Below are 16975 nucleotides of genomic sequence, written 5' to 3' on the forward strand. Positions count from 1 at the left end.
TGTCACAGGCTGCAGGCAGTGGCAGGTGGATTCTTTACCACTGAGCCACCCGGGAAGCCCATTCCACAACTTAAAAATGTTTAAAAATAGCCTAAGGCAATAAAAAGTGCAAGTAACTCAGAAAGGTGCACTTTACCGGATATCCAGTAATCCTCCTCTCATCCCAATTTCAACATCTTTACCAAGTTTTTGTGTCACTGTCCCCATTTAAAATATATATATAATGTTTTATTTTAGTTTATAATAGAAATAGAATAAGATAAAGTCACAGTCAATTCAGTGTTACCAAACTTGAGAAGCTTTAGTGTTGTTATGTTCTTTTCTTCCCCTTTCAATACCACTTAATGCATTGATTTTAGGATCCCACAGAATTTGGGAAACATTTTGACAAACTTCTCTTACTAGGTATGAACTTAATTGACATGGGCATATTTTTGAGGGCCATGATTTAGCGTTTCCTGCTTTACAAAGGCTAAACACAGGGGCCTAAAGTTAAAATATTTTCTTTTAATTGGTATCACTGTGAAGAGTTTAGACCAGTGTGTAGGAAGCAATAATATTTATTAATATAAATTTCAGATTTACAATATTTTCTGTTAGTTTTGCAGATACACCTTACATTCATTCATTCAACAGATATTAACTGTCTGCTGTATACTAAGTACTGTTCATAAATTAACTTCTCTTCCTGGAACTGATTCTTTGTGGTTTTTTTCTTCTTGCTTGCTTATTTGTTTATTTTATTGATATATAATTGATATACAACATTTTATTAGTTTCAGGTATACAATATGATAATATTTCAGGCATACAGCATTATAATATTTTCTACACACAGAAGTAGGCAGTAATTAAGTGATTAAGTCATATTATACCCTTTCAACTTTGTGTGTGTTTGTGTGTGCATGCATTCATTTAAAATTTCTGACCAGGAAAATAGTGGTGAGAAACATACTGGACACTAAGGAGCTAAAGCTTAGATTACAAGGGAAATAATTTGAACTGTAAAGAATCTGAGCACATAACCGAGTGGGAGGTAAATCGGTTACGTGTAGCTGGGAAAAGGGCAGGAGGTGGCAGGCTTTGTGTTTGTGAGTGCATAGTTTAAGACAGAGCTTACCTTTAAGAATGCATTCATTCACTACAAATTTTACATTGCAAAATTTCTTATCTACAAAATGATTTCTTTAAGATCATTTTTTTCTGTTGAAATGCCTTCATTGTGGTCTTCAGGTGGTGAAACATTAAACAGTAATTGTAAATAACAGGTGATTTTGACAAAACACACAGAATGTTGATTAAGATGAACATGAATCCAGTAACACAAGAGTCCACTGAATATAAAGATAAGCCCATAGACATGCTCCATTTTAGGAGTTTTAATCAATGGCGTCAAAATCAGAAACAAAGATATAGCTATGGATCCAAATATAAATGGCAAAGGCACCTGAAAGTTAAAAAAAAAAAAAGGTTAAAGTTAGTGATGACAATGTCTAAAAGTTTCTATAAACAACATGAGAAAAATCTCTTTCTTTTGGAGCAAGTGTTTCCAAACACCAGAGAGAAAACTATAAATATATTTTCAAATATATTTAGAGAGAGAGTGTCAGTATTACATTATAAAAAGTAAATCAAAGTCAGACTGAATGGAAAAAAGTTATTTAATTTTATACTTATCAAGAATGCCTACTCTAGCCATCAGATATTGTCATTTATTTACTAAGATTAGTACTTTATTTTCAAGCATAGAAAAAAATACATTTTAAGCATCATCATCATAGATAAAAATTAACTGTGTCATCCTAGTGTTAGTCATTGAAGCACTTCTACTTTTGGGAATACGGAAACCCAGTCATGTCATAACTGTAATATTTGTTTATAATACTTCTTTAATGGGGCATAGGCCAGTCTTTCTTAGTGAAGCATCAAGTAATAGAAATAGCAGGAATGCTGGAATCAGAAAAGTCTGGTTAGAAAAGCAACCTCTATTACATTGATTGCTCATTCTTTTGAGAAGTAAGTATTCACTGAAATTCTAAATGGCACGTGCTGTGCTATGGATTATTGTTATTATTGTTTAGTTGCTAAGTTGTGTTTGACTTTTTGCAACCTCATGGCTTATAGCCCGCCGGGCCCCTCTGTCCATGGGATTTCCCAGGCAAGAATACTGGAGTGGGTTGCCATTTCCTTCTCCAGAGATATTTAAAACAGATAAAGAAGGTTCTTCTCCAGGGAGCTTAGTGCCAGTATCTAGCAGTGTAACTTGGGTCTACCTGATAATCTGATCTTCAAACCCATTTGCAGAGAAGAGCCAGCAGGTGGCGCCCCAGGTGTCCATCCCAAGGAGACCCCAAACACGGCACAGTGAGATCCTCAGGGCCTCACGCCCCCCCAGCCCCTGAAGAAAGGACGTGGTGGGTCAGCAGATGCTAAGGGATAACTATGTACAGGGGTTTTCAATCAAATATTCCTGAAATGTGTGTTTTGTGTGGAGAAGGAAATGGCAACTCACTCCAGTGTTCTTGCCTCAAACATCCCATGGACAGAGAAGGCTTGCGGGCTATAGTCCATGAGGTCGTGGAGTCAAGACTCGACTGACTAAACACACACACACACCATTTAAACTTTGAGTTTCAAAAAAAAAAAAAAAAGAGTGCTCTTAGACCCATTGGCAAAATGATTTTTTTTCGGGTCTTCTAAAGTCTTTGTCAGAATTGCATACAGTGTACTTCAACAGAATGTGCTCAACAAAATAACATTTCTTAATTAACTTTATAAAAATAATTTGTATACACTTCTTACTCTTCTATGAGACTAAGAAGATTCTTGATGAAAGACTCATCTTTATTTTTCTAAACTGCCTAGTAAAGTAACTGAAACACAGCAGGTAGTCACTGCATATTTGTTGAATAAATGGATGACTGAAATCCGAGATATTGTTCACTCTTTTCAACGTGAAGCATGGCCCAGAGGGATCCATTGGCAGGGGAAGAATGTCAAGCTTGTCTAAACTAGTGTTTCTTAAAATAGGATCAGTCGACCTCTCTGCATAAGAATCCCCAAGATAATTGATAAATACACAGATTCCTAAGGCTTGATTAAGATCTAGTAAATAAGAACCCTGGGGGTGAGTCTGGGAATTCAGATTTCAGTAAACATACTCAAGTGGTTTTATGGTCAGTGGCATGAAATAAGGGACTATCATTTTATTTTCCACACAATCTCTACAACCAGGAAGTATCTTAATTATATTGCCCACTGGATTATAATTATAACACAATTAAAAAGTAAAACAAAGATGACTTGGGGACCTCCCTGGCAGTCCAGTGGTTAAGAATCCACTTTCCAATGCAGGGCACGTGGGTTCGGTCACTGGTCAGGGAATTAAGATCCCACATGCCAGGGAATGTAACCCAGTACGTGGCAACTGGACAAAGCCTGTGCACTGCAATGAAGACCCAGCACAGTCAAGAAACGAAACAAAACAAAGCAAATATTACAAAGACTGGTACCTTTTAGGATTTACATTATAGCAAGGTATAGCTTAGTTTATACCAAGACAAAATAAATGAAAATAAGAAAGAGAAATGAGGGAAATAAATATGGGTAAAGAATGAATTTGGCTCACAATATGCATGCCACGTAGCCCCATATAGATTCTGGAAGCAGGCCACCAAAAGGCATAGGCTAAACTGCTGTTTAGAGGAGGCCTAAGTATTCCTGATGCTAAAATCAGAGAAAATTTCCTCAGTGGATCTTTCATAGAATACAGATTTCATCACAATCTTTTCAGTAAATATAACAAAATTTTGGTTTCTGAACTCAGAACGTGTGGTTTAAATCCCATCCCTGATCCTTTCCACTAGGGTAATTTACCTAGTCTCTGAGCTCCAGGATTCTCCTGAAGTTAAGTGGAGTAAAACTAAGAAAATCTATGCCAGCTGTTTGACCTGAACAGGCCGTGCTCATGCCTCCTTCTAATACACTTCCTACACTATTGTCAGAATGGGCTTTTGTTCAAATGAGAGTTTGATTTTATTTCTTTTACATACGGTTGCTTGCATGCATGCTCAGTCGCTCAGTCATGTCCAGCTCTTTGCGACCAGCCAGACTCCTCTGTGCATGTAATTCTCCAGACAAGATGACTGGAGTGAGTAGCCATGTCCTCCTCCAGGGGATCTCCCTGACCCAGGGATCAAACGAACCCACATCAGCTGCATTGGCAGATGGATTCTTTACCACTGTGTCACCTGGGAAGCACATGGTTGCTTAGGCAGCTCATTACTCATACCCCTCTGAGGGGTCAAAAGGAAGCTGATATCTAGCTCGTGCTCTGCTCACCAGGCCCTGTGTCTGGGCATGGAGCTGTGTCTGCCTAGAAGCAGGGGTGCTTTATTATTTTTTGCACAAAGACACTTTAGGAACCTACAGTAGCCCTGCTGACATTACCTACAGGATGGTGGTTGCCTTTTGTTAGCTAAGTTCAGGTTCAAAATTTTTAGAATCAACTAAACTGAGGCTTAGAATACCATCTTGTTGGATAAAATGAAGACCCTTCAAGGACATACTCAAGAAGAGAATGCCATGTCATGGGTCGTGGGTCGACAATGGTTGACATTGGGTCATGGACTGAGGGGATGCTTTTGAACAGGGCCAGGATTCTTCCCTCAAAAGTGTTATTGCCTAACTCCTGAAAGATGATGAAAAGGATAACATTTATCTTCCTCACAGAAAATCAGTTTCGACATTATACTCTAGAAAAATCAAACCAAATGCACCCCATACGGCCAATTACACATTCAGTTCAGTTCAGTCGCTCAGTCGTGTCCGACTCTCTGTGACTCCATGAACTGCAGCACGCCAGGCCTCCCTGTCCATCACCAACCCCTGGAGCTTACTCAAACTCATGTCCATTGAGTCGGTGATACCATCCAACCATCTCATCCTCTGTCGTCCCCTTCTTCTCCCGCCTTCAGTCTTTCCCAGCATCAGGGTCTTTTCCAATGAGTCAGTTAATTACACATTAGTAAGCTGGGAAATGTAGGTCTGGTTCAGATGTTTCAAAGTTCGACTCATGATTGGTTAGAAGCATCCCATATAGCATAAAAAAGGCCTCCCTGGTCCCTCAGAAGGTAAAGAATCCACATGCACTGCTGGAGACTTGGGTTCGATTCCTGGGTTACAAAGATCCCCTGGAGAATACCCAGTCCAGTATTCTTGCCTGGGAAATCCCATGGACAGAAGAGCCTGGCAGGCTGCAGTCCATGTGGTTGCAAAGAGTCGGACACGACTGAGTGATTAACACTAACACTTAATATAGAATAAAAATTATATTCTTAAAATGAGAATAGAAGTTTAGTATTAAGTTTTTAGACTTGATTTACCTTGTAGGGTCTAGGTAGATTGGGTTCCTGGTACCTTAGTTTAAGTAAACCTATCATATGTAGCCCTCTTAAAAACCATAATGCTAATCCTGAATATCTTATTAAATTGATTAAATCTGAGGTGATAATAACAATGGAAGTTAAGATGATTATCTGGCTCACAGCCATGGTCGGACAGGAGTGGTTATTGAGCATTGAGAAGATCAAAGGCAGTTGTCCTTCTTGGCTTGCTGTGTAGATCATCCTTGAAGCTGAAAGCACTGTACAGCACATGGAGCTAAATACTGAAGTTGAAATTCCAAAAGAAATGACCCACTGCATAGAAGGGATGATTTTGTCCGTCCAGGTGAGAGCAACAGCATCTACAAAAATTTTAGACAAATTTCAAAATGGTCAGTCCCTTTGCTTGATTGGAATTATGGCAATAATTCTTCACTTCCTCCTGCATCCATACCCTTTTTAATAAATCTTGTAGCTTATTCTAAGAAAGGAGTCTCTTTACTTATTCTTGAATACAGTTTGACCTTGTGGTCTGTTTTTGGCCTATAGAATGCATTGGATGGAGTAGTTTGCCCCTGCAGTTCAAACTTTCTAAGACTAGCTTTTGCATAAGATTTGGGAGGCACTTTTGCATAATTTTCAGGGCTCAAAGTGTATTGAAGTGAAAGTAAAGTGAGTGTTAGTCGCTCAGTTCTGTCTGACTGTGACCAAACGGATGGTAGCTGGCCAGGCTCCTCTGTCTATGAGATTCTCTAGGCAAGAATACTGGAGTGGGTAGCCATTCTCTTCTCCAAGGGATCTTCCCAACCCAGGGATCGAATCCAGGTCTCCTGCACTGCAGGTGGATTCTTTACCATCTGAGCCACCAGGGAAGCCCAAGTATTGAACTTGGAATCAATCTTATTAGTGGGACATCAGGCAGGAGATAGGCATCTCACTCAGGCTGAGGAGGGTGAGGTGACATTGTGGGGGAGGCAGAGAGTATCTGTTCTGGAAACAGCAAATTGTTCAGAAAGGCTGTTGTGTGGGCAGGGTGTATGTGTGCACAAAGAGATAAGAGTTGAGGATGGAAAGTTAGGCTTCACTCAGATCTTGGGGAACCTGCCACGTCAGCTTAGTGAAAGTGAAGTCGCTCAGTCATGTCTGACTCTTTGAGACCCCATGGACTGTAGACCACCAGGCTCCTTCACCCATGGAGTTTTCTAGGCAAGAGTACTGGAGTGGTTGCCATTTCCTTCTCCAGGGGAGCTGATATTTGGTCTGAAGGAAGGTGATGATGGGGTGACAGTGAGCTTAGGAGGAGATGTAAGAAAACAAGATGGCAGAACACTTCAGCAGGGAGGTGACAGGATTACATCTGTGTTTTGTAGAGCCCCACTTTTTGTGACCCCATGGATTCTAGCCCTCCAGGCTCCTCTGTCCATGGGATTCTCCAGGCAAGAATCCTGGAGTGGGTTGCCTTTCTCTTCTCTGGGGGATATTTCCAACCCATGATTGAACCCAGGTCTTCTGCACTGCAAGCAGATTCTTTACTGTCTGAGCCCCTCATAGAATTATTTCTTGAGGTTGAGTGGAGGCTGGATAAAGGAAAGTTAGAGGCGAGGGTGTAAATTTGGAGGTTGTTGCTGTGAATGAAGTGAGGAAAATAGGGGCCTGGGCATGTGGGGTGGGAAAGAACAGTTGAGGAAATGTGAGTGAGGTGGGTCTTCACAGAACTGGCAACCTGGTTTGGAAGTGGGGTGAAAGGCAAACTATAGCTCTCCCCTTCAGTTTAATAGTTAAAAGAATTCACCTTCAGTGTGTTACTGTATTCCTGTGAGACCAAGTTGTGGCAAGGAGCACGTTTTTGGTTTACTTTTAAAAATTTATATTTCTCTTTTCCTTTTAGAATCAACACATCATTTTCATACTTGGCCCAGAGAAGATGCAGAAATACATCTTTTGGTGTTTTTGAGCCATGTATAGGTTTTTTGTTTTTTAAATGAATTTCAAATCTTCTGATTTTGGTGAAGGCTTTGAGTGCAGACGACAGCGCGGAGCTCCAGTTCAGAGGGTCAGCACATCAGACTGATCCTTTGTGGCCTCTGCCTTGAGAGCACACCCAGGGCAGGGGACTTAGGTCACTGGAGTGACCCCGTCAGCCCCTCCATGACCGCACGTGGTCACCTAATGCCTGTCTGTAGGTACAGCAGTTTTGTAGTCTGTGTTTCTGTTGATGTGTTATTTGACCTTTATCCGGGATATTTGAAGAGCTAGTCACTGTCAATAAATGAGTTTTCTAGATAACCAAACTTCTTTCGGGAATAACTATCTTTTCAAGATTAAAATTTGGTGAAATTTTTCTAATATATTTCAAACACTACTCGACCTTTTTAAAGTAAAATGAACATAACACATTTTTGGGGAAGACCCAATGTTGTCATTAAAAAATCATCAATTAATTCTGTGGAAATATAATTATCTAGTATTAGAAAAATGATTATTTTTTTCTGATCATAAGAATAAGATGCTAATTGTGGGAAATATGAGCAGTATAAAAAAAGAAATAAAAATTTCTTATAATCTTACCACTCCACCATTTACTTTTAACTTTTTGTTACATTTCCATTTAGTTGTGTCTGTGTGTGTATGTTATAAAATTATATGTATTAATAAAATTTACCACCTGATGTATATTAATATGTATTCATATGATTGCTTGCTTTGCTTTCATTTTACTTGCTTATAGTGAGATATTTTAGTATGGTGATTGAGAACATAGGTTTTGGAGTTAGCATGGATTTGAGTCTGTCTTTTTCAATTACGAGCTGGGCAGCTTTGAGCACCATATTGGTAGAACTAGGAAGAATATATTTTTTGAAGGTCAGATCTTGGGAACTGCTGTCCAGATTTACAACCCATTGCTAGCAATGACCTGGACAAGAAGCAATCTCTTATCATGAGAAGAGCATGACTGAAGCCTACGTCTGAATCCTATTAAGTTTGTTCATTACTTAACTCCCAGGCACCACAGTTTCCTCATCTGAAAAAAGAAGATGACACTGCCTGTTCCAAATGACTGCTCTGAGGGTGGTTATCTGGGTGCGCCCTGAGGAGTGGAGCGTCTCCCAACAGAGTGTTTCTTCTCTGCCCTCTCGCCTGGCTGGCTCCTGTTGCTCTTTTCTCTCTCCTCTATGTCCCACTCCTTCTCTTTTTCCCGCCTCCTCCTCTTTCTTTTTCCAGTTCTTATTGTTTCACAGTCTTCTACCCTTTGATTTTGGTCTTTAGCATGTACTCATCTTTTATAGATTTTTAGATGATTGTTTTTCCTTTCCTTATAAAAACCAAAGCAGGAACCCATTATATTCGTACTCTTACGGGTGTACTGAACAAATCAGTACTATATAGGAGTCCTTGTTTATTCAGAACAGACAGTAGTGACTATTTCCTCTTTGTCTAGATACATTCATACCTGCAGAGATGATTTCCTTGGGAGTCAAAACTGCCAGGTAGGATACATTGGCCAGTAAGTAAACCACAGCCACCATGGGAATGCCAGTAATCAGAGATTTGGGGATGTTCTTACCAGGATTTTTTATCTCTCCTAAAAAACACAAATGAACTCATCAGAAAAGGACGTATTATGAGACTTTTGAAGACTTTGTGATAAAATGTATGAAAAAGTATTATTCATGTATCTGTTGTTTCCTTATCTGCTTGACTGTTTCTACATTGGTCCTGTGCAAGTTTTGCCTGAAAGCTTGGATTTCTCACCATCTTATACTAAAAATCCAATTATTCCAGTCATTTGATGATTATGGGTTTACAGTGATGGAAAAGACCATGTAGTTAGTACAAGCTACTGTGTACAAAATGATAAGCTACAAGGATATGTTGGAATGTAGCCACTATTTTAGAACTATAAATAGAGTATAACCTTTAAAACCCATGACTCATTCTGTTGTACACCTGAAACTTCTACAATATTGTAAATCAACTATGCCTCAATAAAAGAGAGAAAGAAATGAAACAGAGATGAGAGCAGAGTAGGGGAGAAAGTTTGCATTAAATGAGACAGCCGGGAAATGACATTTGGGGAAGACTTCAGGGAGGTGAGGGAGGGAGACGTGAAGATCTCAGTAGGGAGACTTCTACGCAAAGGGAACAGTAGGTGCCAGAGGAAAACAACTCCCCTCCCCCGCCTCACCCCAGCAACTTTTTGTGAGCACTTTCATGTCTGCCTGTCACAGAGGCTTCCACCATGTGGTACTGAATACGCGCCATAGCGTTAAGGACATATTGGGCTGTGTCTGCATTTCAAACACAGAGGAAACTGCAAGGTCTCAGAGAAGTTGAGAGACTCACCCAAGGTCACACAACCACCAAGTGGTGAGAGAAGGATTTGAAACCGTTTAGTCTGACACCAGACAGTAAGCACTGCGCCCTCCAGCCTGGGTGTAGCTAGATCTCTTGGACCTTGGGGTGATGGGTTTCTTGGACAGAAGGCGCAGAGTCCATTCTGACACTTACTTCCAACCTCTTGGATAGAAGTCCTCAGTTGGGAAAATCCTTGAGCTCTGATACATAATAATGTTTTTAAACCAATAGCAGGGATGAGCTCAAATCACCCAACAACGTCAGTTTCTGTCAGTTGCAGGGGCCTTATCTCAGGGGAGGAGACACCACATCACCAGTGAATTCTGGAAATTGGCATATGATCTCAAAATTCCTAGACATCATACTGTTTTTCTTAAAAAGGAAGTTCAGCAGAGTAGTTAAGAACACAGGCTCTGGAGGTAGAGGGTTCGGGGCTTGAACCTGGCTCTAACCCTCACTAGTTGTTGGACCTTGGGAAACAGGCTTTGCAGTTGGCAGCAAAGATTGCCGGTCCACAGATCTGTGCAAATAAAAAATGTACAACTGTTAAAGACTCTTTAGTATGTAGCTTGTCTCTTCATCCCGCCTGAGATATGTCATTTTCCCCCCTTTTTGCAGAAGTAGTGGTTCTCTTGTCATCTTTTTCCCTCAAGGAAACGGACCTCTGAGGAAGTTCGTTTCTCTCCCTTACTTTCCCAAGCAAGCTTTTCTTTACCTAGGCTTAAGTGTGAATGGAATTCATCTTATGGAATATGAATGAAATAATAAGAGGAAAACAATTCAGAGCCCATTAGGCAATCAAGAGATTGCTTGAATCTACTCAAGTGGTGAAGGAAATTTGTTGTAAGCCATGCAGAAGAGTCTGTCCACCCAAATTCTGATTGGGAGGAAATCAGGAGATGGTAATATGAAATCAATGTTAGGTGACTTGTGAGTTCTCGGGTTCCCCTATTACCCTAGCAACGGGGTGACGGAACCAGTCTGTGCATATGCAACCTGAGGCCTGAAGTGCTTGGATCACATGTTCCATCTGGACTCTGGACGGTCTAAGTGTCTGTGTGCGCTGGCTTTTCCCCACGGCAGCTTCAGTCACCGGAGAGTAACCCTGAGCCCCGGCGTGAGCAATGACTCTATAACACGGCAGCCAGGCGCACCCCTCCTCCAGCTTCGGGGAGCAACAGCTGCTAGCTCCCCACAGCTGACCCCTTCTTCTGGGATTTGCCCTTGGTCCTTGGGTGGCTTGGCAGGGATGGGTAAGCTGCCTTGCTTAGAAAAATCTACAAGTTTACTTTCTCCCATCAGAGGCAGCCCCCAGTTGTTGATTAACTGATAAAAGATACAAAAGTCCATCCCTAAGGCCACTACTTGGGAACGTTTTGCATTTTTCCTACTCTAGCAGTACTGTCTAATCAAAATATACTGTGAGCCATTTATGTATTTTAAAATTTCTAATGACTACATAAGAGAAGAACAGGTGAAATGGAATTAATGATATATATTTTCCCCCAAATATCCAAAATGTCATCTTTGCAGTATGTAACATTTGTAAAGAATTAATGAGCTCTGAACAATAGATAAGGTTTTGTTCATTCAGGATTTTGATTTCTGGTGTGTATTTTATGGCTGTGGAGCACCTCGGTTTGACTGACTACATTTCAGATGCTCACTGGCTCCATAAGGCTGGTGGCTACCAGGCTGGGCAGTGTGGCTCCGTAGGATCTGGCTGAGGCTAGACGTCAGCTGAAACCACGTCCTCAGCAGCTCTCCCTTCCCTGTCCTGCTTCCCTCACCCCTCACGGCTGTCTCTGCGAAGTAGGTCCTCAATGAAGTGCTGGCACAAGGATCCCCATCTCAGGCTTTGCTTCTCATTAACCCAATATAAGATGGCAATGTGTCAAATTAAATACAACAGTGATCAGCCCCTGACACCATTTATTTTCTGCTAAATTATACAAATTGTGCCAGTGTCTAATTTTTATGAGAATCTGGCGTGTTAGATAATCTGAAAGAACAGCCTTGTTACTTAAATTTGAAATGTAAACGAATTTTCAGATGTGTGATTTAAAGTTGCAAGTGTAGGAGACGTTAAGTTTATAAACCACATTTAAGTGTTTAAGGAAATAAAATTCATCTTATATGAGGCAATATTTTAGCATTACGGGATATGAGATTAGAAAGGTTTTTCGAGTCAGACACTTAAAATGCTTAAAAATTAAGTACATTTTAACACACAATTGAAAGAGTTTAAGAGAATGAGGTTATATTCTTTAGTGAAATCTAATATGTTCAATATAGTAGTCAACCACTTAATAAAGAACAAGAAAAAGTGAATTTTATGTAAAATATTTAGTTTTATATATGTATATAATTATGTATAAGTTAATGGTTTATGAAAACTTATGATTTTGAATTTATACTATAAGAAAATTGACTAATAATTTTAACTCCAACTTTGGGAAGTTCTAAAACTCACATTAACATCTAACACTGATTTTATTTTTTTCTTTAAGAAGGGAAAAGTAAAAGATAAGAAAAATTTAACCTGTGCCTTTAACAGTTCTTTCTTCTTCATCCTACCTTTTCCCCACCATAGTTCAGATAAACAGCATCCTTTATAAAGAGTCCTTTGGGAATACTGCCTCTTGGTTCAGCCTGGCTGTTTTTAATGTGGAAAATTCCTCGTCCTCCCAAACAGATCCCAACTTTGCTCAGATCCTTAGGACCTGGGAGTATTACCAAATTTTAAGTATGTCCAGGGAAGTGGTAGACTCTTTAGGTTGTGTTTCCTGCCATATTCCTGTCTTGAGTGTGACCTGAGACCAGGGCCTCTGATTTCCAACCATAGGAGAGGGGATCTGCCTGCTTAGACTTCCTGCTTGGTGGCCCATAAAGGGAGGGAAGATTAGGCCTAATGGGCCTTTTTTTTCTTCCATGTGTGTACAACTTCAGTTTCTGGAGGACTAACGGGGACTCTTGAGGGTGAATGAAGTCTGTCATAGATTTCCATCTTGCAGCAACTTAAACAAGAGAATGGGTGCTTCAGGCTCACCTGTCCTCAAGAAGTCTGCCTTTCCCCCTGAAACTGACATACTGCACCCCACCCCCCACATCCAGTTTCATGATCCATGGTTTCATTTACATGCAGTTAACCACAATCTGAAAATATTAAATGGAACATTCCAGAAATAAACAATTCATAACTTTAAAATCACATGCCATTCTGAGTATCATGGTGAAAGCGCACATCATCCTGCTTGTCCTTCCCAGGATGAGAATCACCCCTTTTTCTAGAGTCCACACTGTATATGTATCAACCTGATCCCTTAGTATAGCAAAAAGCATAGTATATATAGGATTCAGTATTAGCCATGGTTTCAGGCAGCCACTGGGGGTCTTGGAACGAATCCGCTGTGGATAAAGGGGAACTACTGTATACTGCAACATGCTTAATGTCAGGAGGAGGGTTTCCCGGTATTTCTCTGTATTCTGTCTCTGAAAAGTTCCTCTAACAGGCAGCCAATCAGGGTGTTGGTCTGGTCAAACATGAAGTTGTTTTGGGCAACCTTGTGTGCAGCTGGGGAACTAGACTTTTCAAGTCTGCTTTCAGGGCTTTGGAAGAGGAGTGGATGCAAATCTAAGCTAGTGGGGTCATTATTACTGCAGCTTTCTCTAAGGGTCAACCAAAACTGCAGCTATCAATTTCTCCTCCTAAATTCCCTTCACTAACAATGGTAATGCTGGGCAGCTTATGAAATCTGAGGCTCTCTTAAATTGCTCCCAATATTAATGTATTTTATGTGATCCTGATTTTCTAAACAGCATACCATGGTTCATCGCAAGGATTGTTCCTTGCAAAAATCACACAAGTCATGTTCCAGAAGCAGAGACCTGTCCTTTTGTAGTTGCGTGGATAGAACTCAAGTCCACCAATTTTCTACATCACTAGAGACTTCTCTGATATTGTCAGACCTGCTACTGAGGTGGCTGCACTGATGGCTTTGAGACCTAATGAAAGTGAAAGTGAAAGGCGCTCAGTCATGTCTGACTCTGCAACCCCAAGGACTATGCAGTCCCTGGGATTCTCCAGGCCAGAATACTGGAGTGGGTAGCCGTTCCCTTCTCCAGGGCATCTTCCCAACCCAGGGATCGAGCCCAGGTCTCCTGCATTGCAGGCGGATTCTTTACCAGCTGAGACACTGCTGCTGCCGCTAAGTCACTTCAGTCGTGTCCAACTCTGTGCGACCCACGGACTGCAGCCCACCAGGCTCCTCTGCCCACAGAACTCTCTAGGCAAGAGTACTGGAGTGGGTTGCCATTTCCTTCTTCAAGCTGAGCCACAAGGAGACCTAACAAAATTCCTTATTTCAGAATTAAATATAAGGATGTCTAGTGGTGCTTGGGATTCAGTGTTATTCCTTCAGGAGGCCCTGGCACAAGAATCTAGATGCAAGCTGTCTATTCTGTTTATACTTTGTCATGAATATGACAGCTCAGAAACTCTGAGGACCAAACCTGAGGGAGCTAGTTCTTTCTAGCCAGGATCACCCTATTTTGACACAGAAGAAGCCAGATCTCTAAATTAGTAAGTTAATGAAGTGCTGGTTCTGCTAGCCAGCCCCATTCAATTAGCCCCAAGGTCTGACCCTATTACTGCCCTCCTGGCATTCGACCTTCTGCTCTGAGAGTTAGACCTCACTGAGTGACTGAGCGCGCACTACTCGTCTGCAAATATGGAAAAGCTCACCAGGCCTTTCAAACACAGCCACATTCACCTGACGTTGCTCACATTTCTCTGACCGGCTCCAGTTACGAGATTCTTGTCCTTCATTCAAGGTTTCATTTGTTTGATGACAAATCCACCCAGGGAGCAGGAGGAGAATGAGCTGAGTACTGCAAACAGAATTGAGTTTCAAGCTGCACTGTGCTGTGTCTTTAGGCAATAATCACGATCAGGAACACCTCTGCTTGCTCCCATGTGATGCTTTTCTTCAGAAGGGGTGCTCCAACATCTTGGTATTTAATTTTGCAGAGCCGCCCCCCCCGCTCCCCACTGACCAGGAGCCCTCTGGAGGATGCAGCTGCACAGGCAGTGACCGGTGAAACCCTGCCTCCATGTATATCCAGGGTATCCGCTTTGTACTCAGGTACCTTTTAATGGCCAGGCTAGCAGCAAGGTGATTATGTCACAATTAATTTGTGCTAGGTAAACGCAGGTCTCATCATTATTTGAAATGCCTTGCTATTCAAAAATCCATTAGTTTTATAGTGAGAAATTTCAACATTACATTTGCCAATTAAAAAAGAAAATGTTAAAGTACTTAAGAGTCATATCAACTATTAAATTTTAGTAATCTACATGAATGAACAAAGCATCTCATTGACCAACATAAAAAATATAAAAAATAACATAAATTTCAGTAATTCAAAGATTGAGAATTTGTATAAAGATTTTGTTTGGAAGTTTATACAACTGTGGTATTTAATATATCTTTAACATTTTACATTCCTATAATTTTATAACCAACAAGTAATATAAAGAATTATTTTCTGTTTAGTTCTTTTGATTACTTTAGACATCTGTGAAAGTATTACCAAAGTATTTTGGAACCATGATGTCAGAGGGAAGAGTACTGCCCTGCAGAAACAACAGTGCATATAAACAGGGAAGCATTGATATTACACCAGTCCTTGTAATTGTGAAAAATGGGAAACATTTCAAGTATCCACTATTGTGAAAGTGCAGCAAAGCCATTCTAAGGAATATTATACAGCAGTTAAAAGAACACTGGGTGACTAAGAACTGCTATGGAAAGTTCTCTAAGACACACTGTGCAATCAAAATTAGGATGCAGCATTTTACCAGTGCAGTAGGGGATGTATAAAATCTGATGGTTTCATTTTTTAACAGTAACATTACATTAACATATTTCTAATATAACTGATATTTAACTAAAAGTGTCTTGAAAAATTGCTAGAATAAATTACAGTAGAATCTGAGAGTGATCTTTTCTCCAGCAAACTTTCTCCAAGTTTGTTTAAATGGGGTGACCAGAAAAGCACTAGATTCTCAGTATTTTATGTAGATAATTATCTGCCAAGGCTTAATGATGATTAAACTGTGCTACTTGCATGTACTGCAGAGCAGATTCAATTCAGTGTCTCCCAAAGAAACAAATTGGGTATTGTCTTTCTCCAGAGGGTTGTAGACACAACTTTATGCCTACAGCAGAAGTATGTCAGAAAGGGATTTACCTGCCATGCTGTTCAGTATTGACGTGCCAGAATATGCAAACAATCCTTGCAGGAAGGCTTCTGCAACCTGTGAGACGTCAGGAAGCTCGGCATCCAAAGCGTTCTCGAACCTGGCCACATTCTCCTTTTCCCCCGTCCCTAACAGCACAATCCCAGCAAGGCAAATGAAGCAGAGTACAGTCATCTTCGCCAAAGTGCTGACAGCTTGAAGCCAAGCCACAGTTTGCACGCCTCGAGCGTTTAGAAGTCCCAAAGACCACAGGACAGCCAAAGCCAGACATCTCTTTGGTAGCTCTGGAGCTGGGCACCCAGCGTAGAAAGGCTGAATTGTATAGGTAGATAATAACAAGCTTTCAGTAGCTAGTCTTAAGGGATGAGTAAATAGTTTGATCCAAAGATTGAGGAAAGCAATAGAGGAACCAAGAGATCTTTTGAGGAAATAATACTGTGCTCCACTTATAGGGAAGGTCGTCCCCAGCTCTGCATGGCTGAGGGCAGAGATCAAAGTCAGCACCGCACAAGCCGCCCAGATACTCAGGGAGACAGCCACATTCAGTGAGGAATATTTTAACACCCCTTTCGGAGACACAAAGATTCCTGCCCCTATTGTGGCACTTAAGATTAAAATGTTTCCTCGGAACAATCCTATTGCCCTCAGGAGTTGCATGTTTTTGCCTTTTCCCTGTTTGTTTTCTTATTCCTGAAAAATAATTTTGGAATCTCATGTGGATTGCTAACTCTTATACATCCCACTCACAATGCTTCTGCACCATGTTTTCGTGATTTAGTCATGGTCCTTACATAAGCATTTTATTACTGCACTTAACTTGGTTTTAAAAATGATTAACTTGTGAAGAGTTCGAAAACTTTGTGACCTCTCTGAAGGCCCAAGTTAAAATGTTCCACAAGTTAATTATTTAAAATTTTAGCTATGCCTGTTGACGGTTGTGCAATGCTCTGAATGTGATTACTGCCACTGAATT

The 16975-nt window shown here is 40.7% G+C and overlaps 1 protein-coding gene across 2 annotated transcripts; it reads right to left on the minus strand.

Annotated features, from left to right (window-relative positions):
- Positions 1-487: 487 nt before the first annotated feature.
- LOC110131761 (solute carrier family 7 member 12-like) lies at positions 488-16708 on the minus strand. 2 transcript variants are annotated; one of them, XM_020884643.2, is made up of 4 exons: positions 15993-16708; positions 8836-8967; positions 5385-5746; positions 488-1447 (listed from the first exon to the last, which is right to left on the minus strand). In XM_020884643.2, the coding sequence occupies exons 1-4, from the start codon at positions 16657-16659 to the stop codon at positions 1172-1174; spliced, it is 1437 nt and encodes a 478-aa protein (XP_020740302.2). In that variant the 5' UTR covers positions 16660-16708; the 3' UTR covers positions 488-1171. The 2 variants fall into 2 exon arrangements, with proteins under 2 accessions (XP_020740302.2, XP_070333547.1); XM_070477446.1 differs by having other exon boundaries at positions 5547-5746; positions 15993-16704.
- Positions 16709-16975: the final 267 nt, after the last annotated feature.

The sequence above is a fragment of the Odocoileus virginianus genome, chromosome 15, assembly GCF_023699985.2.
Source record: "Odocoileus virginianus isolate 20LAN1187 ecotype Illinois chromosome 15, Ovbor_1.2, whole genome shotgun sequence".
NCBI classification, from domain to species: Eukaryota; Metazoa; Chordata; class Mammalia; order Artiodactyla; family Cervidae; genus Odocoileus; species Odocoileus virginianus.

What these genes read in the sequence shown, in the direction of transcription:
- LOC110131761 (XM_020884643.2), bottom strand. Translation starts at nt 16,659, where the DNA reads ATGCAACTCCTGAGGGCAATAGGATTGTTCCGAGGAAACATTTTAATC. An exon ending in AATACTGAACAGCATGGCAG is followed by an intron (nt 8,968 to 15,992) that starts GTAAATCCCTTT and finishes TGTGTTTTTTAG; the next exon opens with GAGAGATAAAAAATCCTGGT. An exon ending in ATCTACCTAGACCCTACAAG is followed by an intron (nt 1,448 to 5,384) that starts GTAAATCAAGTC and finishes TTTAACTTTCAG; the next exon opens with GTGCCTTTGCCATTTATATT.